This window comes from Leuciscus leuciscus, assembly GCF_965113295.1.
Source record: "Leuciscus leuciscus genome assembly, chromosome: 11".
Lineage (NCBI taxonomy): Eukaryota > Metazoa > Chordata > Actinopteri > Cypriniformes > Leuciscidae > Leuciscus > Leuciscus leuciscus.
Window position 1 is genome coordinate 28,010,286 of NC_138735.1, and position 21,657 is coordinate 28,031,942.

The 21,657-nt window shown below is 35.7% G+C and overlaps 4 protein-coding genes across 6 annotated transcripts in view; all 4 read right to left on the minus strand.

The window, feature by feature from the left end:
- gnal2 (guanine nucleotide binding protein (G protein), alpha activating activity polypeptide, olfactory type 2) overlaps positions 1–5,292 on the minus strand; it is a 27,892-nt gene extending 22,600 nt beyond the window's left edge. Inside the window, exon 1 of the mRNA XM_082184158.1 lies at positions 4,597–5,292. Coding sequence (XP_082040284.1) covers positions 4,597–5,068 — 472 coding nt within the window. The 5' untranslated portion in view covers positions 5,069–5,292. The remainder of the gene's footprint in view (positions 1–4,596) is intronic.
- Positions 5,293–6,599: 1,307 nt separating this feature from the next.
- Positions 6,600–7,806, minus strand: tmem14cb (transmembrane protein 14Cb). Its single transcript, XM_082184190.1, has 4 exons — positions 7,612–7,806; positions 7,179–7,280; positions 7,000–7,087; positions 6,600–6,853 (listed from the first exon to the last, which is right to left on the minus strand). The coding sequence occupies exons 1-4, from the start codon at positions 7,685–7,687 to the stop codon at positions 6,790–6,792; spliced, it is 330 nt and encodes a 109-aa protein (XP_082040316.1). The 5' UTR covers positions 7,688–7,806; the 3' UTR covers positions 6,600–6,789.
- A 277-nt stretch (positions 7,807–8,083) lies between these two features.
- pak1ip1 (PAK1 interacting protein 1) lies at positions 8,084–12,649 on the minus strand. Of its 2 annotated transcripts, XM_082184173.1 has the most exons (11): positions 12,448–12,649; positions 12,269–12,348; positions 11,852–12,014; positions 11,612–11,732; positions 11,039–11,113; positions 10,799–10,851; positions 10,465–10,610; positions 9,750–9,847; positions 9,470–9,566; positions 8,695–8,824; positions 8,084–8,229 (listed from the first exon to the last, which is right to left on the minus strand). In XM_082184173.1, the coding sequence occupies exons 2-11, from the start codon at positions 12,344–12,346 to the stop codon at positions 8,114–8,116; spliced, it is 1,077 nt and encodes a 358-aa protein (XP_082040299.1). In that variant the 5' UTR covers positions 12,347–12,348; positions 12,448–12,649; the 3' UTR covers positions 8,084–8,113. The 2 variants fall into 2 exon arrangements, with proteins under 2 accessions (XP_082040299.1, XP_082040298.1); XM_082184172.1 differs by having other exon boundaries at positions 12,269–12,649.
- A 138-nt stretch (positions 12,650–12,787) lies between these two features.
- esco1 (establishment of sister chromatid cohesion N-acetyltransferase 1) lies at positions 12,788–21,450 on the minus strand. 2 transcript variants are annotated; one of them, XM_082184087.1, is made up of 10 exons: positions 21,356–21,450; positions 18,925–20,674; positions 17,636–17,729; positions 17,372–17,438; positions 16,829–16,919; positions 16,454–16,585; positions 16,074–16,163; positions 15,788–15,931; positions 14,813–14,997; positions 12,788–13,992 (listed from the first exon to the last, which is right to left on the minus strand). In XM_082184087.1, exons 2-10 carry the CDS (start codon positions 20,671–20,673, stop codon positions 13,845–13,847), a joined length of 2,700 nt encoding a protein of 899 aa, XP_082040213.1. In that variant the 5' UTR covers position 20,674; positions 21,356–21,450; the 3' UTR covers positions 12,788–13,844. The 2 variants fall into 2 exon arrangements, with proteins under 2 accessions (XP_082040213.1, XP_082040214.1); XM_082184088.1 differs by lacking the exon at positions 12,788–13,992 and having other exon boundaries at positions 14,861–14,997; positions 15,771–15,931.
- Positions 21,451–21,657: the final 207 nt, after the last annotated feature.

The following is a 21,657-nucleotide window of genomic DNA, read 5'->3' on the forward strand; positions in this document are numbered from 1 at the left end:
GAGTGTTTTGTTAAACCATTAAGCAACTGTGGAAAACCAAATATGACCACTAGCTCCATTCTTGTGAATACGATCGAACACGAACATGGATTGACATTATGATGAAGAAAAATGTAAAAGCATCTTTTCCAGCACATCAACTCTTACACTGAGATATGAAAGGTCAAAAAATATAAGAAAATGTCTTGTAGTGGCTCAAATGGGTATAACTATAGAGAAAACAGAAGCTAACAAAGTTGCATATGGTGGTTTAGGGATGTTAAATGACATTAAGATTTAGACATTTTAATTTAACATATATAAAATATAAGTAATTTCACTTAAATGACAATGAAAATGACCTATTAATTGTAATTTAAGTGAAATTACTGAACTTAAATATACAAGCTTGATAAAAATGATCATTCTAGAAGAAAATTTCAGATGGCACTTAGAGGCTTTTGCATCTGAACTCTTCATATACACATACATAAAATCACTGAGAACTTATGCCAAAAAAAACAAACACTTTAGGTCCAACTATATGCCAGCCACAAGAAAGAAGACAACAAAATAAGCTGAAAACATTGCGGCAACATCATGTGAAGTTTTGTTCATTCAGAAACCACTCTAGTTTTATTAATTATGTGATTGTTGAATTAATGTCTGAATTATTGTTTTAAAACAATAAAACAAAACAATTCATACCAAATACAATTAAGTTATGTAAGCCCTACTTTATCAGCTGATAAAGGCGATATGGATATATATTAAACACAATTCAAATATACCAATTTCATTCAAACTTCTCTCATTACCAAGAAGAGTCACTGTTAAAAAAATAAATAATTTAATCAATAAGTCAAGGCAACATATGTTTCCCCATTACTTTAACTCCTATTTCAACTTCAAATTCAATTAGGCAAAATTTATTTCATTTATTTAATATTTAATGTAAGGCAGCAACTGAACTTAGGTTTAAGTTAAATTAGGGGGAGTTTTTTTTTTTTTTTTTTTTACAGTGCATTCAAAAGCAATACCACATATTGATATTTATAGACATGTATCAATTTGTTTCACTGCACTAGATTAAATGGAAGACAAAAATGCAAAATTGTTGAAGCTTGCATTTACTCAAGGACAAAAGCCACATGTATGTTTCTGACCTAAAGCTCAAACCTTTCAACACAACAGAGCATATTGCATAATGCTTTCATTACAATTAGCCAGCGATATGCAGTTAGGGCCACGCTAAAGCCAAAGTACACGTTCAGTAAATGATAAAACCTATTTACAGGGTGACAAAGTTCAGTTTACATACACTTCACATTGCAATGCAACAGAAATGAACAATACCAACTTGAGTGGAAGCATGACAATCTCTTGTTTTTGCCCTAAAAGATTCCCTATGGTACAATCATAATCAAAGTATTCAACGCTAATACGAGCCCTGCACCCCTATTTGCTGTTTACGGGTGAGGCATCCATTAATAGACTAAACGTGCTTTATAGGTCATTAAAATAGGCTATTTCTGCACATCCATTAAATATAAGCTATAGTCATGTTATTTAGTCCATAGGCAAAAATACCTGTTACCTCTATTAAAAGGAAATGATATTCACTTTAGGGCTGTTTTATCTACTTCTTGATTCAAGTAGTTACAGTACAACTTGTACAAAGACATTCCCAAGGATGTGTCATTCTTCTGAACTAAAAATAACTATCATAAAGCTTAAAGATAACATTAAAGTTAATTTATAAGCCACATCTTGGATGACTTCTCTGTCTCTTTTAATTATCTACTTCTATAAACTGACAACACCTCCGTCTGCAGCCAAACTTGTTTAATTGGTCTCTAGTACGAAATTTCAATCTCACAACACTGAATGTGCAAGGATTTGAGATGCCACTCTGTATTTCTATTTGTGTTTGTGTTTGACCAACTATGCCAGAGTTCAAATGAGCCTTGTGTCGGTAAAACATGAAGATTTGCCCTCTCCCTGACAGAACCTTTTAGAGTTCTATATAAAACCATTTCTTCGGAATCCAGCAATGATTTGGGATCTATTTATAAGGATAAATAGATCCCAAATCATGGCTGGATTCAGAAAGGTTTTATATAGAACTCTAAAGGGTTCTGTGAGGCACTTCAAGAACCTTTTAGGGGTTCCCATCATTTTATGGATTTAATATTCATTAATTGTGTTATAATTCAGTTTTTATTTTGATTAAATGTGATCAAATAAACTTACTTTATCACTAGAAAAAGGCCTGGTTTCACAGATAGGGCTTAGATCAAGTCAGGATTAGGCCTTCGTTCAATTAGGACATTTAAGTAGATTTTATAAACATGCCTTAGAAATAATTAAAACAATAAGATATTTCAGGGCAAGTTGCTTTCAGTTACAACAGCTCAAACATGCATTTTAGCCTGGGACTATCTTAAGCCTTGTCTGTGAAACCTGCGTAAAATTAATATAACTATTAAACATGAAAGTGTTATGCAGTCATTCAAGGCATTTCTCTTTATATAGCACCTTTTTGGCATAAAGTGTTCTTTAAAATTGAGTCGAGAACCCTAGGGTTCTATATAGAACCTCACAGAACCTTTACTTCATGAAGGTCAGATTAACAAGGCTTCTGTCTTTCTTTATGCCATGTGCCATTTGATAGCAGCATAAAAGAGTATGGAAAGCTTGGAAATTCCCAGTGTGGGTTATGAAGTTAGTCAGTCCTTTGTTATCAGTAGCAAAGGACAATAAATTAATGAAATCAAAATAGTCAGAAAGTCTAATACCTTTAGTCTTAATGATTCATGCCTTTAGAGACACGTATGCACTTAGCAACATACCAAACTTTACGGCCCAGTACTCAAGACATACGTGGAAAGAGGAAAATGTTTTAGAGCATTTAAAACAGCTGTATAGAGTCATATTAGATACAGTATGATTCTGTGGTGTGTTGTTTAAAGACCCCCTGTGGTGAAAATCAAGTTTTTAAATGTTGTTTATATGTCTGTGGTGTTTTTAATATGCTTTAAGACAAACCATGTGCAAATTCATAAGTCGACAGCATTGCGGAGTATTTTCTCCTTAAAACTGCAGTTAAACAAAGACAGTCTCAAAAACGCAGTTTGAAAATCACTGGCGTTTCTGATGTCACAAACAACCTTGTAACCAATCAGATCAACGTGTGATCGTCAACGAGTGGATCTCTGAGCTGGCGTGAGTGAGTGGAGGCGGGGCTAATTTGCATATTCATAAAACCGCGTATACTAAATGAGGCAAGGGTGTAGTAGAGTTACATTCAAGCTATTTTAAGGCATGAAGATTTTTTTTTTTTTCAAGGAAAAAACATTAAATATGTAATTTTGGTGATCAAAGATGAGTTTTAAGGATAAAAGTATTGACAACAGGGGGACTTTAAAATCAAAGGTGCATGTGTGTAGTTCTGCAGGTTGTTTAGTTGCTCCCAAGAATTAAACGGAAAGATCCTGTGTGTGAGTTGTCAGAGGTCAAAGTAATAGATTCTTGAACTGTGACTTATACTAGTATCTTATCAAAGCATCATGCACTTGCTGACAAACTATGAGCTCAGTTTTATTTTCTGATATCTTAGTCTTACTCAATATATTGTCTATGGAATGTCGCATTTTTTTATTTCTCCTATAGTGTTATTATGGCTAATAAAACAGACTTCTTGGTAAGAAAACACTGTAAATAAGAGATACACCAAATAGATAACAATGTATGACAAAATCATTTTTCTTGAAGCCTGAATTTATAGAAGTATTATATAGAAGTATTCTTAATGTCCTGTAATATACATAGCAATGTATTCTATCTTTTAATAAATGATTGGGTAACACTTTATTTTACAGTGTCCTTGTTACATATATTAAATGTACATTATAACAGTAAATTATGCATAATTACATGCAACTAACCCACAACCAAACCATAATCCTACCCTTACCCTATAGTGCATGTTGTTAATTAATTTTACTCAGTACTTAAATATATATAATTACACTGTAACAATGACACCTTAAAATAAAGTGTAAACAATAATTGTAACCCCTGTTACACATTATCATATATCATATTATCCTTTTAACGCAATGCAATCATGGATTAAAACAAATAGCAAATTCACCTCCAAATAATATGGATATTTCATTATTAAAATATTTTTTTGTAGGTTCGACTGATATATTAATTTTTCCACTTAATTTGCAAATCCCACTGCTTAGAAGCAGTGTCACACTTGAATAATATTGTTTTATATTAATATTACTATGAAAATATCCATTATGCATAGTCTATTGTTATAGTTTAATGGTGTCAAAAGCAGATACAAAACAAGCATATTGGTGTGTATATCGACTAGACATTTTTAAACCTTAAAATAATCGGTATCGGTCATTAAAATAAGTATTGATTGATCTCCAAGTGTATTATGAGGCATTATGAAAGTATTGAGAATATGTTATATTCATTCAGATTTCAAGTATAGTGCTAGCATACATTTAAGCATTGCTTTATGACGTCAATGCCTACACATTTTCAATAATAGTAATAAAGAAAGCCGACATACAGTATGGCAGCATCACCCACCTAAGAGCAGCAGCCGATGCGTCTGTTTATATTCCCGTTTGAGTTCCTTCAAGGCCCTGTCAATGTTCTTGCTGACTTTCTTGGCCTCCTTCTCGGCCTCCTTCTCCTCCACCACCAGTTTGTCCCAGTTCTTTTGTTTCTGGGCACTGCTGGGAGTCTGGAGCAGCTGCAGCCTCTTCTTTCCTCCTCCTCCACCTCCACCGTTCTGGATGAGCGCTCGGTCCCCGTCGCCACGGCGGAGCTCCCCGGCCGGGATCTTACCGGCGTCCCCGGTGCGTAAAGGGGAGGTGGATGATGTCTTCCCGCTATTCCCCCCAGAGTCCTCGTCGCGATGCCTGGAGCCCCGGACGCACGACGGCATCATCATCATGCCAGGATCCGGAGGCTGGTGATCTGACTCCGAGTTGGCGTTGGAAATGGATCCACTGAGGTCCCCAAACAAGCGTGGACGCAGACTGTAACACAGCCCCATGATCTGGCCAGGCGCTCACTGCTGATATTTGATCATAAATACACAACAAACGCTGTATTTCCCAGTGATTTAGCGCATCATCACATGAGCTGGTTGTACATGGTGCGTTTTCCAGCCATGCGTAATCCCAAAATGATGCTCTTGTATTTAAAAAATGCCATTTTGTGATTTCTTACAGTCCAACCTACGCGCAATAGTCGGTTGATCACCTGACATCTGCCTGTGCTGACAGTGCAGGTCCACCTTACCGTAATGAAACCAAAAGCCCAGCCGCACAAAACCGGCGGACACATGTGGGGTCATCTAGGTGCGCTTGGGGGATTTGTGCTTATAAATCCCCGTTGAGGGATCTGGATGGATCGTTGTCTAGACCGTTTGAGCATCGAGGTTGCTTTATACCCCTGAGACTCACTAATGAGACATTTAATGAGCACACCTGATGTATTCGGAGAATGGAACATTATAATAAGCGATACGTTTAATTGTCCCAGGCATAATAAAAGATTAAACACAAAAAAGAATCAGAAACCTCCTTCACATATTTACAGCAGCAGAGATGTGTGGAAAAATTAATAACACTTTATTTTACAGTGTCCTTGTGTTACATGTACTTACCATAACAGTAAATGATGCATAATTACATGCAACTAACCCTCAACCAAATCCTAACCCTATACTAGTAAGTACATGTTGTTAATTAATATTACTCAGTACTTAAATATAAAATTACACTGTAAATGACACCTTAAAATAAAGTGTAAACACACTTTACAAGAAACTCCCATTAGTTAACATTAACAATGATCAATACATTTGTTAGGATTTATTAATCTTTGTTAACATTAGTTAATAAAAAAACTACTTAGTTCATGTTATCTCAGGTCCATTACATAATATTAACAAATACAACTGTTGACTTTAATGATGTATTAGTAAATGTTGAAATTAACATTAGCTAAGATTAATAAACATTTTATTGTTAGTTCATGTTAACCAATGTAGTTAACTATTGAAAAATCGGAACCTAATTGTAAAGTGTTACCAAAAATGTAATTAAATAAAAATAATGAAAAAAAGATGAATGTATTTTACATTGTAAATTTACATTTTAATTATTCTAATGTATTTTTATTTGTATTTTTTTTTAGATTTAGTCATATGGATGATGACTCACTCTTGTGATTTTCTACAGTGAAAAAAAAAAAGGTTATAATAAAACTGGCCAAATATATTACAACTTTATATACTTTAAAAATAACAGCTATTTGTCTGATCTAAAAATATTGGTTTTATTAAAAGATTTTTGGGCCCTCTATAGGTCAAAGTAAATACATCTCAGTCTGTGACTAACATGGTGCTGTCTGAATAATGTCTTTGGCTGGAAGACTTTTAAATAAGAAAGTTATAAATCTGGAGCTGGTATTAATAAATATTTGTGAGGAAATACCAGCTAGCACATATGTTTTCCCAAGATTTAGCAGGAGAATGTGAACATTATCTGTAATGTGTCATGCACATAAATCAACAAATATTTGAAATGCAATACATTTTCTTTTCTTTGATTTGTTCATCTACTACAGTTATGAAAACACCCCAAATTGAATTTTATTATAAAATGGTTATTTTATTGTCGTTTTCATATATCTTGTATAAAATGCTTAAAGAAAGTATTTCAGTACATCTGTGTCCTCAAGATCTGCATGTAGTCTCTGTGTAAAGTGTCATCTTTTCTTTTTTTGAGAATTCTGCAGCACTTTAACACCAATCCTCAGGAACATCAATAAACTGCAAGAAAGAGAAAGAAGAAAACATAATTCAACAGCCAAAATAATACATTTGTCCAAGTTAATGTCACACATACCTATATCTATGTTCAAAAGCTTAACATTGTTTAATAAATAAAAATTCATATATAAACAAAATATTCCTGCCTTGCTCCTGCCATGAGTCCAGCTGGCATAATCTTCCATGAACTCAAAAATCTCACTCCCATTAGAGCGGTCATTAATCCAGAGGTGCCTGCAAATATAAAAACAAACCGGATTTGCCATATTTGATCCTTAGTTTTGTAGAATATAGGCTATGAATAGAATTAAAAACAGTGACTTACCCATTGAAACCCAGATATCTTTGTCATTTTTGGACATCTGATAAGCACCCAAAAATGCTGCAATGCCTAACATCAGCCCAGTAACCAGAGACATAAAACTACCTACAGGAACATGACCATATTAGGAAGTTCCGGTAAAGTTCAGGTAAAAGTATGAGCATAAACTATAATACATGTTTTCTGATTTACTCACATATATCGGTGAGATAATTCACGTAAAGTTTCAAGGAGAGTTGTAGAGGTAATTAAAATAATACATATATTTCAATAAAAATAAATAAGTTAAACGCTTGGCTATATCTACACGATTAGAATGTGCTTATATTTTAATTTATATTGGAATATTTTTTTAAGTGTTTTACATATCCTAGCTGTCCCAAAACTAAACCAGAGAACTGAACACCGTCGTTTGTCCCACGCATGAGATGCTTACCTGCTTTAACATAACCAACAATCCCTCCTATCGTTATTAGAGCTGCATAACCATAACCAAGCCAATCCACAGACATATCTGCACGTTTGTTCAACTCTCAAATAAAACAGAAAGCAATCGTGATGATTGCTAGAGGGAAAAAGCTAAATCTTCTCCACTTTTTAACTTCCTGAAACATTGCATACTAGCGATTTTCAAAATAAAAGTCCAAGAGTGCAGGTGATAACTTTTACATTTCTCAGTTTTATAGAAATATAATTTATATATATATATATATATATATATAAATTTTTTATTTTATTTATTTATTATTTTTTCTCTTTCGGTTCACTGGCATTCAGAGTGTTTTTTCCTTTACTACTTAATGCTCAAGTTAAACAACTGCAGTGTTATTGACATCAATAATTGCACTTCAAGTCACTCCGTTATATGACATGACTAAGAGGAAATGTAAATAACAGAACACCACAAATAATTTCAATAAAAGTGTTTATTGCGCTTTTTATCTTTTCTTCTTTTTTCCTTGCTTTGTGGAGCTGCCTTCCTCCACTAGAATCACCTCCTCTCCTGGTAGCCTCACCCTTTTCCCTTTGGCTGGCACAGGCGGCTCCACAACAGCTGTATTGAGAAAAGACATAGATATTAATGTTTTTTACTCTGATACCGCACTCTGTTGTTTTGGGGGGAGACACTCTAAAAGGGAAAGTTCACCCAAAAATTGAAGTAGTCACTCGTCATGTTGTTCTAAACCTAAAAGACTTTCGTTCATCTTCGAAACACTAATGAAGATAACCCTCCACTGAATGCATGTTCACTCAAAACTCTGATGGTTCAAAAGAGATCATAAAACAAATCCATTTGAATCAAGCAGTTTAATCTAAGTCTTTTGATGAGACTCGGTCGCTTTATATGATAAACCGATTTAATTTAGGCTTTTATTCACATATAAACATCGATCAGCAAACATGCATAAAGGACTCAAATATGGTCAATGGAAACTCATCCGTAATTGCTTGACACGCAAGATTCCCACAAATTCCTATTGAAATGAAATTCATAGAACAACAGCAAATGTGACCGCACTTTTAGAAGTTTCAGGCTGGGCCGACTGCTCCACAGTTGTCTCCTTCGCTTCACCAGGTTTCCAAACGGAAAGACAGGTGAGTCTGGCAGTGGTGTTCACCTGACCAAGCAAGGAAGCAGTCTCAAGTTTCTGTATAGGAAAGAGAGAGTATAAAATACTAATTAAAGTAAATTGAGCGCTTTGCATATCAATGGATCAATCAAAGGATTGTACAATAATGTTAATTCTAGTGAATACCATGTATTAGGGAAATTAAAGTTAAATGATCAGGCTTTCAATTTAAAATATCTAGGAACATATTTGGATACAAGGTTGAGTTTTGACTATTTTTAGAAGAACAACTCAAAGTTTGAGTTTCAATATTAGTCAGTCAGTTTTGGAAATGTATATAAAAGCCATGTTGAACGTATTTTAGTGTTTAATATTACAGCCTGGTATGGACTTAGTTCTTAAAAAAAGGTTTCAAACACTCTTTTATACCAGTGACAGACAATATTGAATGGAATTATGTAAGGGTAGGGATATTTTGTGAGAATTATTAATTTTATTTGGTGGTTGTTTTTATGATTTGTTGTATGATTATTTTACATAACTTGTACATGTCTTACTTTACATAACTTTTTTTTTTATGAGAAGCACAAAAAAAACAAAACACATGGTGGATAATAAAGTTATATCAATCAATCAGATAAATCAATCAAATCAAAATAAAACCACCAGGCCAAATGTTTTCATGCTTAAAATGGTTCAATGGTTACAGGTCAAGCATAATACCTCAAGATTGAGTTTCCACAACTTAATGAATCCATCGTTTGACGCCGTAACAAGGACACAAAAATCATTCTTCATGAAGCTCTCAATGGCTTTTACTCTAAAAAAAAAAAAAAAAAACATTAAATTAATAAAACAATTACAAATACAACTTATCTCCATGCCGATGCTAACTGCATTCTGGGAATTTCAGTGCACTATAAAAAATACTGATGATAAAACAGCCCAAGAAAATGGGTTAATTCTGTGAGATTGGGATGCACCCATAATGAAGTGGTCATACCTGTTCTCATGTGCTTTGAACTCAAACACACACTTCTGTGAGGTCACGTCATATATACACACACTCTCATCATCTCCTCCCACAGCCAAGAGTGTGTTCTTGAAGAGACAGAGAACAGAGACTGGAATAAGACTTTATATAATCAATTGAGCGGGTTACATTTGACAAACCAGGGCAGAAAAACTTCAGAGGAATAAAAACTAAGTTAAAGGGCCCTTATTATGCTTTTTCATGTAGTGTGTGATATGGCTGTTTGTGAATGTAAAATGACTGCAAAGTTTCAAAGATCGACGCCATCGTTACTGTTCGAATCACTGTGTATCAAGCGTTGAGGAAGATCCAAGCTGAAATTCAGATATGGTAATGGACGTTTCGTTTCCAACGCGCACTGTAAGCGGTCGAACAATCACAACAGACTGAGCCATCTGACCAATCAGAGCAGAGTAAGTTCTCAGAAAGGAGGAGTTTAGAGAGACTGAATCCTTTATTGGACCGTTTCAGACACTGTTAGAAAAGAGCTAATGCTGCAATGCATATTATGAGAAAATTCAATTGTTTTTTGACCTTGGATGCATGTAAACTTATTGTAGGAGACTCCAAAACAAAATTAGAAACCTTTAAAGCAGCATAATAGGGGCACTTTAACATATTAATTGCAAACTTAGCTGTCTAAATAGACATATCACTCCCTTGCAACACTGGTAAGACTGTTCACCTTCAGAAACTTCAGACATGAAATCCTTTTTGGGAATGCGATGGTTCCAATAATTGTGGCAGACTTCACATCGTAAATGTCCACTCTGTTATTCATAACCACTGCATATTGATCTCCGTCTGGTGACCACAAGACGATCTCTGCAGCTACAAAACATCATTACACACCAGTCAACATTAAACATTTTTTTTTATTATTATTAAAGTTTTTGATTTAGCTGAAAAGTTTAAGTTTCTAAATACATTACAATAATTGTATCATTCTAATAATTAAAAAAGGAAGAAAAATTATGAAAATACAGAATCAAAAAGTATAACATTATATTCTAACTTACTCTGTTTGATATTCTTGATGAAAGCTGAACGTCCTTCGATGAGATTCCAGGTTCTGCAATTAGAGCAATTCAATTTTGTCATTAGAATTACTTTTTTTGCTGACTAACGTAAACAAATCAAGCCCAATGATTTCTTCTTTAAGCAATCAAAACACAAATATGAATTAAAACATACACAGCTTAACAATCTGATCAATATTTTTGATATTCATGTTGGAATAAAAACATCTGTGTACATGCCTCAGAGTCTTGTCTGTTCCAACAGAGAGTGCAAGTTTTCCAGAAGGATGTACGGACAGTGAAGTAACATGACCCCTAAGAAATAAAACCCAGGTTACGTCATTTATACATGAATAAATAAAAGTTTGGGGTCGGCGAGATTTCAAATATTTTTTAAAGAAGTCTGTTCTGCTCACTAAGGCTGCATTTGATGATAAACAGTAAAAACAGTAATATTGTGAAATATTATTACAATTTAAAATAACTTTTCTATCGTAATAGATTTTAAAATGCAATTTATTCCTGTGATGAACTTTCAGCATCATTACTCCAGTCTTCAGTGTCACATGATCACTCAGAAATCATTCTAATATGCTGATTTGTTGCTAAATTTTGATTATTATCAATATTGAAAAGTTCAAAAGTACAGCATTTATCTGAAACTGAAATCCATTGTAACATTAATGTCTTTACTGTCACTTTTGATCCATTTAATGCAACCTTGCAGAATAAAAGTATTTATTATTAAAAACAAAAAACACCTGACCCCAAACTTTTGAATGGTAGCATATTTTGTGCGTTCACATTACTTACTTATGAGCTCTAATAGATTTTAAACATTCCCATTTTTGGGTGCTCCACACACAGATAAGACCGTCTTGTCCTCCACTGAGCAAATGGGACGTCCCGTAGAACTCCAGACACGAGATGGAACCTGTCGGGAAGGTGAGGTTACAATTTGTATGCATCACATGAAACATAAATGTGATGCAGAATCTTTGATGCCACACTGTCTTGTCCAATTAGAAACCAAAATTGATAGATGTCCTTTACCATCATGGTGCAACAACGCCCCGTGTTCAGTTTTCTTGCTCATGTCATACAGCTGAATGGTTTCATCTTTGCTTCCTGTGGCGATGAATCGATCACTGGATGAAACTGCAGTCAGTGATGCTGTGTGTGCATGATGGGTAAAGTTGGGCTCAATTGTCCACTCCTAAAACAGACATGCAGAACATAACTAAGAACATATCTGAAATGAAATCAGAACTATTATTATAATTGGAGTGAGCTATTATAACCATAATAGGCCTGTTATTAAAATTTGGATCAATATCAAAATTATTGCACTGAAGAAAAAAAAAAAACGCACAGACGGAAACAAACCAAGGCACAATTGCATCTTTACTATCAAGACTAATGAAGATTATATCAATTAAAGAAATAAAAGTTATGAAAAATGATAATTACCTCCTCACCAGTGCACACTCGATATCCAAATACTATCTGTTCATAACAGCCAGCGACTAACTCGACATGATCCCCCATGACTATAAAACACGTGTTCATACAGTTACAGACAGCCTTTAAGAGACAGATGACACACTGTCCCTCATAAGTAACTAATTATATTAATACATCTGTTATACCTAGAGTTTATAATAAAGCTTAAAACATTAAAGCACGTTGAAAGTAGAATACGTATGTCCACAGCAACAACGTGTAGACTCCTTTAACTCCCACCGGAAGTGCAATACTTCATAATAAAAGTCCCTATCACAATAAAAGTCGTTAGGCCGTTTGTTCAAAACTAGGAAAAATAAATAAAAACTTGACAAAAAGTTTTGTACCTGGTTCTTCAGCACAGTTGAGGCTTCATGCATTATGTTAAAGATAAAAACAACATATTGGTAATTCCACTTTTCAAATAAAAATAAATAAATAAAATAAATTTATTGGAATAGAAATTCAGCCCATTTTAACATTGGATCACTTTCGCAGTTTACTTTTTATTTGTTTCTTACTGTAAGGTTAAAGTAACTTGTATGACTAACTAATGTAAGCTGTTTTTCTTCACTGTTTGTAAAGAATGAGCAAATATCCTAATTTATAAATTATATATGAGATCAATGCATATGTCCTGATAATTTTATGAGGCTTCTAAATGGTATTAATGTAGATAGCAAAATTATGATATTAAAAGAAATCCATTTGTTGTCATTTCCAGGGGTAAATTAATATAATTCAATCAAAGTACATATACATACATAAAATCAATCTAAAAATATTAAAATGAGATGGAATACTATGACCGGGCAAACATTTTGAATTATTACACTTGTGTTTTAGAAACAAATGAATCAAATTCATTCTGCACAGTGTTGTGCAAAACCAGCGACTTCTATGAAATCATCTGCCATCTATCGATGTCAATGCCATGCATGTAAACCTCTTTAAAATGCACATGGAACACATTGTATCAGGAAAATATGCTCTCTTTAAAAATAGCTGACATGATGTAAGGGTTGAAGGGAGATTTCGATGACAAATTCATGATGTTTTTCAACCTGAGATTCAAAAATCGTCGCCTCATGACCGAGGCATTGCTTACAGTAGAAAAGTTCACACGTCTTCCTTACTGTTCTAGGAAGAAGTACTTAAACTGATTTTGCAATTGTGCACTGGACTACATGGCTTCACTAAACGGTGAGTCCTAAGATAGGCTGCAACCTAAACCTGAGAGAACGGTTTAGACGTCTTTCATTAAACAATTCATCAGGTATAAGCTACTGTGCAGACTTATTAAAATACGTCACCTGGCCGTGAGGGTTAGATATCAGTGTCTAACATTACACCCTACACCTCCTGTGAGGAGACTAGGCCCATTTTTGCCAATATAAACCAAGACTCTCAACAAAAGTCTCTCATCATAGTGTTCCCTCATTTTTGCACTGTTTGGTATAGTGAAATAAAGTCTTCCAAGTCCAGTCCTCTTCTTGAATGTGTATATTTCAAAACTGAGCTCTGTTTCTTTGTCCACATCCTGTCAGGTTGAGCGATTGCCGCTTACAAAGTTGTAGACCAAAAACTGAGTGGTTCCACAGTAATGTGTTGCGAAGAGTTTGCCGTCAGGCGTGGGATCGGAGAAGGCGATTTCACCTTTACTTAGATGAGACCCATAGATGAAATTATTCCTGGAGAAAAAGAAGATGAATGAACACTTGGGTGTGCACTGTAAGAATGGCATTATTTTGTTTACTTTAATATCCCGGAAAACACTTTGACACAACTTGAAATCTGTAGAATGTACACTACCATTCAAAGGTTTTGGGTCAGTAAGATTTTTGAAAAAAAGTCTCTTATGCTCAAAAAGGCTGCATTTATTTGATAAAAAAAATAACTGTTTTCCATTTGAATACATTTTAAAATGTAATTTATTCCTGTGATGCAAAGCTGAATTTTCAGCATCACTACTCCAGTCTTCAGTGTCACATGATCCTTCAGAAATCATTCTAATATGCTGATTTGATGAAAACAATCAATGTTGAAAACAGTTGTGCAGCTTAATATTTTCTCTCTTCCTCTCTTTTTTTTAGGATTTAACAGATGTATAGAAGATTGAAAGAACATTTAAAAAAATCTATAAATCTTTTGTAACATTATAAAAGTCTTTACTGACGCCTTTGATCAATTTAATGCATCCTTGTTGAATAAAATAATTAATTTAAAAAAATTACTTTTGAATATTGTGTAATGTAAGGTATTTTAAAAGTATTCTAAATGCATAACAATGGATTCATAGTGCATTATAATACACATTGTGCTGCTTTATATTTTTTCATAAAACATTAAAATATGTTTACAGCTTTTGGACAGTAAAATTCATTAATACAGATAAAATAAGTGGTTTGAAATGTGTTTTGATGCATTGTACATTTTAAAAGTGTAACTACCCACATTTATGTGCTACAACATTGGTTACAATCATTCATATGCACCCATCCAACGCTTTACCTGAGGCACTCGATCATCCGTGAGGCGATGCCTCTCCGTCTCATCATGCTGAACACCCAAATGCGACTGATGCCACAGAGTGCCGGCTCAGGTACGGTGGAGCAGCACCAGGCTCTCTGACGCTCGTACATGACCTTCTCTCCTTCTGAACCTTCTGGAATGGACTCCTCTATAACCCTGTATCCCTGCACACAGCAGCCAAAACAAACCCATCAGATGTAGAATAGACTAGAATAATAATACGTTTTATTTATATAGCGCCTTTCCAGGGCTCAAGGGCGCTTTACAAGGAACAAGCAACAATAATGGCAATGGACAGTGATAACAAACAAAAGTAACGTACAGTTAAGGAGAATTATGTAGACAGGGCGAAGATGAAGACTAAGATGAACATTACACAAAGAAGCATCAATTACAAAGACTACAATTAGTTATTAATAGGCCCACATGGAATATACACGTTTTTCACATTTTCTGAGTTAATTGAGGGGGAAAGCCAGAGGAATTCTGATTTAAATATTGTAAAAAATAAAAGTAAATTTTTTTATTTTTTTTATGAGCTTAAGAGTCATTATTCGTTTCTAAAAAATATTGGTTTCTTCAAACAAGATTTAATGCAAGAGGTGGTGAATATGTAGAACTTTAAATTCTGAGGGAACAGATTAATTCTATAATTAGATGCTATATAATGCAAAAAACATATGCAGTTCAATGTATTCAAATATGGACTAATTTATACATAGCGATTTCCATTCTTGTACATGAGAATGTTTAATGACATTTCATATAAACTAGTTAGCTAGAACTATTTATGTTTTGAGCATTGCATATTATAAAGGAATAATGTTAAAATTAAACCATTATAAACAAAGAATTTGGGGATTTTGTATAATTAGTTTTTTTAACCCATAGTAAAAACACAGATGCGAGATACACCTATAAACATGCTATTAAACACCTGTATGTTCAGCTGACCTCTTGGATGTGCTCTGCGATAAGGCAGCCTGCGACTTTCTTATCATTTGAAATGAAGAGGAAGGTTTTGGTCTGTGACGGGACCTGGGTCTCCACTTGCTGGAAGCCCAAGTCATTGTCCACCATTTCTCTGATCTCTTCAACCTTAAATCAAAACAAGACAAATAACATAAACAGACATAATATGTATCGGGGGAACCATTAGAAATCTTCTAAACATGCAGTATGGCTACAGCAGACAGTTTGAGGGCTAGAGAATGGAAATATATGAGGAAGAAACAAGTACCTTTTTCAATGCGTACTTAGGATCCTCAGGGAGAACAAGAATAATCTTGCCATCAGGATACTCTCCCAGGATTCTCTCTTTCTTCCAGCCCTGGACCACATATTACAGTAATGATTTTGAGACATGGGTACGTAGTTATTTTCAGACTGTATTACTCCCATCATAAAATGAAAGCTTTCGTTATATGGTAATTAATAGGTAACATAGGGAAAAAATATGTATTTCGTTATATATGGTCTTATATTATGGTCTTATTTTAAACATTGGATCTTATTAAGATTATTAAAGCAATAAGTCACTCAAGACTTTGATGAATCTGACTGAAACAGCATCTATATGTCAATAACTATGAATTACGTAATAACAAATATGTGTCTCACCACGTATTTGACAGCACTGATGAACTGGTTGTGGAAGAGGAGGTGTTGGGATTCGTCCTCTGGGCTCGAAGGGGAGTACAGCATCCCACACACATTACACGTCACCGCACCAAAAGCCTTCTGACCAGCATCCTGCAAAGCACAAAAACAGCCTTCACAAAATGCTAATGAGCACCAGCGCTCCGATGCATAATATAACGATGGGCGTGATGTATTCTTCTCTCGGTTTATTTCAAAACAATTTCAAAGTCGTAAAATAGCAATTGTATATTTAACACACAATCCATACATTAAAGAATGAAAGAAGAAAGAAATATGATGAAACTAGGATTAATTAATAACCAAACAAAGTTCATTAGGATATAACTGACTTACATTGCTGGACTGTGTTGCTGTATTTGCAGGTTTGGGACTGTCTCTGGCTTCTTTCTTCTGTTCTGCTTCAGGTTCAACACCAGAATTTGCCCTGAAATGACACCAAAAAGTTAAGACATGCTTTGAGTTTGTTTTCTAAAATTATGAATAGACATTACTGCAATGATGACACGGATTCCTTTGAGATTATCTTTCCAACATCACATTATAAGCGGTGTAATTTCTGCTCACCTAGCAATAATAATGAAAAATAATGACTTTCTCCTGAACACTTCTTATTTGTTGAACAAAAAGACACTTCAAACTCATTGGCGTTGGTTGTATCAATGTTGCTCACAATGAACAGAGCAATGCTCTGTTACGCAGATACATAGCGTTTACATTTTTCAGGGAAATAAAACCACAGCTTACTTTAGTTAGCTGTAGTTGCATATTCAACTAAGATAGGAAAAAGCATTTTCACAGAACAGAAGACAGATATTCTGCCTTTTTTACAGACCTGAAAGCAAGTTTTAGCTTTCAAATCTTTCAACAATGAATTACCTGTTGCTGTTTTCTGATTGCGTGTCTTGCACAGGTTCTTGTTGGGGAGAGGGTTTCGGCTTACTATCTGTGGACCATAAAAAAATGCACATTCTGTATTATCAAACATGCTGTCAAAGAGAATTAGTTTAGCAAACTTGATACATTATCTGGGTATGATAAGCTCCGCAAACACCTATCATGAAACTAGCATTGCGTGTCCAAGATGGACAGAAGTCAGGCTTTCAGTGAACTCAAAATCAAACAAATCAATACGATGTCTACCTGCAGTAGTGGGCGCACATGGCTTCTTCTCCACTGGTGGTTTGGGCTGCACTGGAGCTGATGAAGAGGACTGCTCTGGTTTGACCTGTGAGAACTGTATTGTTTATTTAGATTGTTAGCATGAAGACATTTCTTCAAATGTAATGTAAAAAAAATTCATTACTCCAGTCTTCAGTCACATGATCCTTCAGAAATAATTCTAATATGCTGATTTGCTGCTCAAGAAACATTTTTTACTATTATACATTTTTGTGGAAACTGTGATGCATTTTATTCAGGATACTTTGTTGAACAGAAAGTTTAAAAGAACAGCATTTATTTGAAATGGAAATATTTTATAACATTATAAATGCCTTTACTTTGGATCAAATTAATGCCGTGGTTCCCAAACTGGAGGGGTGCGACCCCTAGGGAGGCCCAGAGTTATAAAAAGGGGGGCATGTCAAGGCTAAGGATAGTGTACAGTCAGCAGATTGTTATGCAAAAGAAACCAGTCCAGGGTGATACAAGACCGTACTACAAAATGATCCCGCTGATTATGCCACTACTTGCCACGCAAGTAAATATTTAAACACAAAATATTAATTTGACATTTTATTACCTCAATCTGACTCGCAGTACCCACTTAAGCAGTCTGTTATCAGTTGTACACGATGGCACGATTGAAGAATCAGAGTTGAGTATTGCAGGGAGCCATGTAAAAATATAAGAAAGCCGCATGGTTCTGCTCTAAGCATGGACACATTCGTGAAAGGACTGCCGGTGCCAGGTAAACAAAGCAGACGATGAATCTACTTTAAACTACCAAAACAATGGGTTTACACCATCAGTGATGCTGTTTATACAGGATGTGGATTGGACGACATGTCTAATTTTCGACAATAAACTGATGCCTCGTTCTTTTTCTGATGTACTGCAAGCGCTCACTCAACTTCTGACAACATAGGACAAATGGATTTCTTGCGTTCGCTTTGTTACGTCCAGTTTAGACAGCCTCAAGACAAGAAAATATGATGAGGCGTATCTCACTCTCGGATTCACCAGTACAACGGTGGGTAAGGAAGAGAGACCACAGCGTGCCTCAAAATATTAACTTCTGACAGTACGAAGCCGAACAAATTAAGACGCCACATCATGAACACAAAGAGAAACCCATTGAAGTTGTAGTACTGTATTAATTACAATGTTTCAAATAAATATATTTCCCTACAGAGGAAAATGTTTGGGAACCACTGAATTAATAAATCCTTGCTAAAGTATGAATTTCTGTGTGCGCGCGAGTTTTTTACCTCATTTTTGGCAGCTGGTTTGGTCGTGTCATCTTCAAGACCGTCAAGTTCAAAGTCATCTGGTGAATACTTGCGTCTGGGAGTGTAGGGTTTGTACTCCATCACTGGATTGGGTTTCGGGCTGGTGATTCCATTAGGCATGGGTGGTGCCTGAGCTGGAAGTGCTCGTCTGGGTTCAATCGAGCCCACTTTGGGCACGCTTTCTGGCACAGGAACCTGTGCAGGGGTGGTGGCCGGGCTGGGCGAGATCGATGGAGCGTCGTCCTTTATGGGAGAAGCAGCCTGACTCGCTTGATCCGACTTCAGCTTCTTAACACGGGTCCAGGTCAACTTATCCCGCTGAAGCTCCACCTGCCTGAGCCTCTGATATCGGGATAGCTTCTTCTTCTCCTGGGTCTTAAGTGGAAGACACACCTGGCTGAGGAAAAAACGTTTCTTGGGCGTGCTATCCTCGGGGATGGGATCAGCGGACTCCTCGTTGGGGGTTTCGGCGGGAACGGTGTTGTCGGAAGCCATTTCCTCAGTTTCGCTTACCTCCATAGATTCACTCTCCTCCTTTTGTTCCTCAATATCTTTCTCATCTGAAGCTCCCGGAGCATCGGAGGCGATATCATCTGCGATTTCCTCACAGAGAGCCAGGAGGTTAAGCTGTCGCGGCGGGGGTTTCTTGGCGGCAGCCGCCCTTTCCTCGGCCAAAGCTGCAAGGCGTGCCTTCGTCCGAGCCTGAGGGTTCATCGCTTGCTTTTTCTGAACCCCTTGCGCGGAGTCCGTCGCACTTTCCTGCGGCAAAGAGGGCGAAGAGGTGATGTTACACCTCACAGCTTCGCTTGTTTGCTTTTTCGCCGTTTCTTCCTCAGAGCTTTGAGATGACTGCTGACTGCTGTCATCCAAATCCTCATAGGTTTCGATCTCTACAACGCAATGTTCAATCTCAATGTCATCATCCAGAAATGCTTCTGAATCTGGGAGAAACACTTTCGCCATGTCGGTACTTTGTACATTGTCCTGCAGGGAACACGTGTTCACCACCTCTAACTCATCCATGTCAGAAATGTCTTTGCCAGCGTACGAGTGTTTCGTGATGCTGGTTTCTTGGATGACTTTGAAAAGAGCCTCTAGAGGTGGGGGGGGTTTGCTCATCACATCAACTTTTGCATCCACACTGACTGTGATTTTCTCAATAGAGTCTTTTGGCAGCTCTTTATGCTCTTCTACTTTGCTTGCTCGCGGGTCGTGAATCGATTCCAGATCAATTATATTGGCCACATGGATTTTGTCAGGTTTGGGTAGCGTGATCTCCTCATTTTGGAAGTCAAGCAATCGCCCATAATTGTGCTCTATTTGCACAGGGAACAAGGCTGCTACTGTTTTGATCGTTTCGGAGATGGAGGGCTTTTCTTTCTTTACTCTTGGAACATATTTCTTGTCTCCTTTCTTCAGGACAGACATATTCTGAGAGGGTTTATCTCCAGAGACTTTCGGCTTCACCCCATCTTTCCGTCGTCTTCCTCTCGCTCCCTTCTTTTGTGGTGTTTTCAAGCGAGAGGACCGCCGAACAAGTTTTCCGTTTTCTTCCCTCGATTGTGTCTGATGGTTCGACTGAATTTCCAAACCTTTATTTTTTTTGGGTCTTCCTCTCAAAGACTTCTTGGGCATCTGAGATTTATCTGACTCCACGAGACTCTGATCCATCTTTGTCTTCTTTACATCAGGTTCAGAAGAAGACATGTTTCTTTTCTGCCCAGGCATCCTAAGGAGAAACAACACAGCAAGTTATATGCAACTATAAAACAAATAGTTCTTGCAATGATATATAAATATAAAAACTAATGCAGAAGGACACAAAAACCAGGCATAAAAAATAATGACAAATGAACAACTAAACTCACCAAAATACTATTAATATAGTACTAATAATATTAGCTGTCATCTAACAGAAAGGATTTCACAAGTGACAGTGAAGACATGAGCTGACACTGATATTAAACTCACAATAAAACCTCCTACATTCAGCATCAACAATAAAACTATAATCTCTATCCACAATAATCATAAAATCTTAATTTAAGCACATCGACATATCAACAACTCATAGTCTGTTTCTCCAAAGATGACAAGTATGAACTGAATATGAGTAATTTATTCCCATTCCTAGCGTATAACAACATGCTATGATTATCTGAAGATTGTATAAATGATTTAAATAAATGAATCACATTTTTGGAGTTAAATAGAGATTCAAGTGTCTCATCAGTCTGACGTAGAGAAGAAAGTTAGCAGAGCTGGCTAATCCGTTAGCTGCCTCCTTATAAAGCCAACGACATTCACTACTGTCGATTATATATTAAAAACAAGTACATAAGACTTAAATATAACTATTATGGTGAGTAGAAAAAGAAACCGCAGTAATAAAGTTGAGTACAGAACTTACCTATCTTTCCCTGTTACTAAACAACAGCTGTTTTCCGCTGTGTGGAGCAAAGTTTAGCCTCACTTCCGGTGCTGGGTCTTCTTCGGCGGATCTGCTGCGTTTGCGTGGGATTAAACGACACCTGCAGGACTGGAGTAGAACAATTACTATTTTTAATGTTTTTGAATGTTTCATGAAACCTGCATTATTTTTATTTATTAAAATACAGAAAAAAACAAAAATATTGTGAAATATTATTACCGTTTATTTTTATTTATTTTAATATACCTTAATTTAATTTAATATTACTTAAAAAAACCATT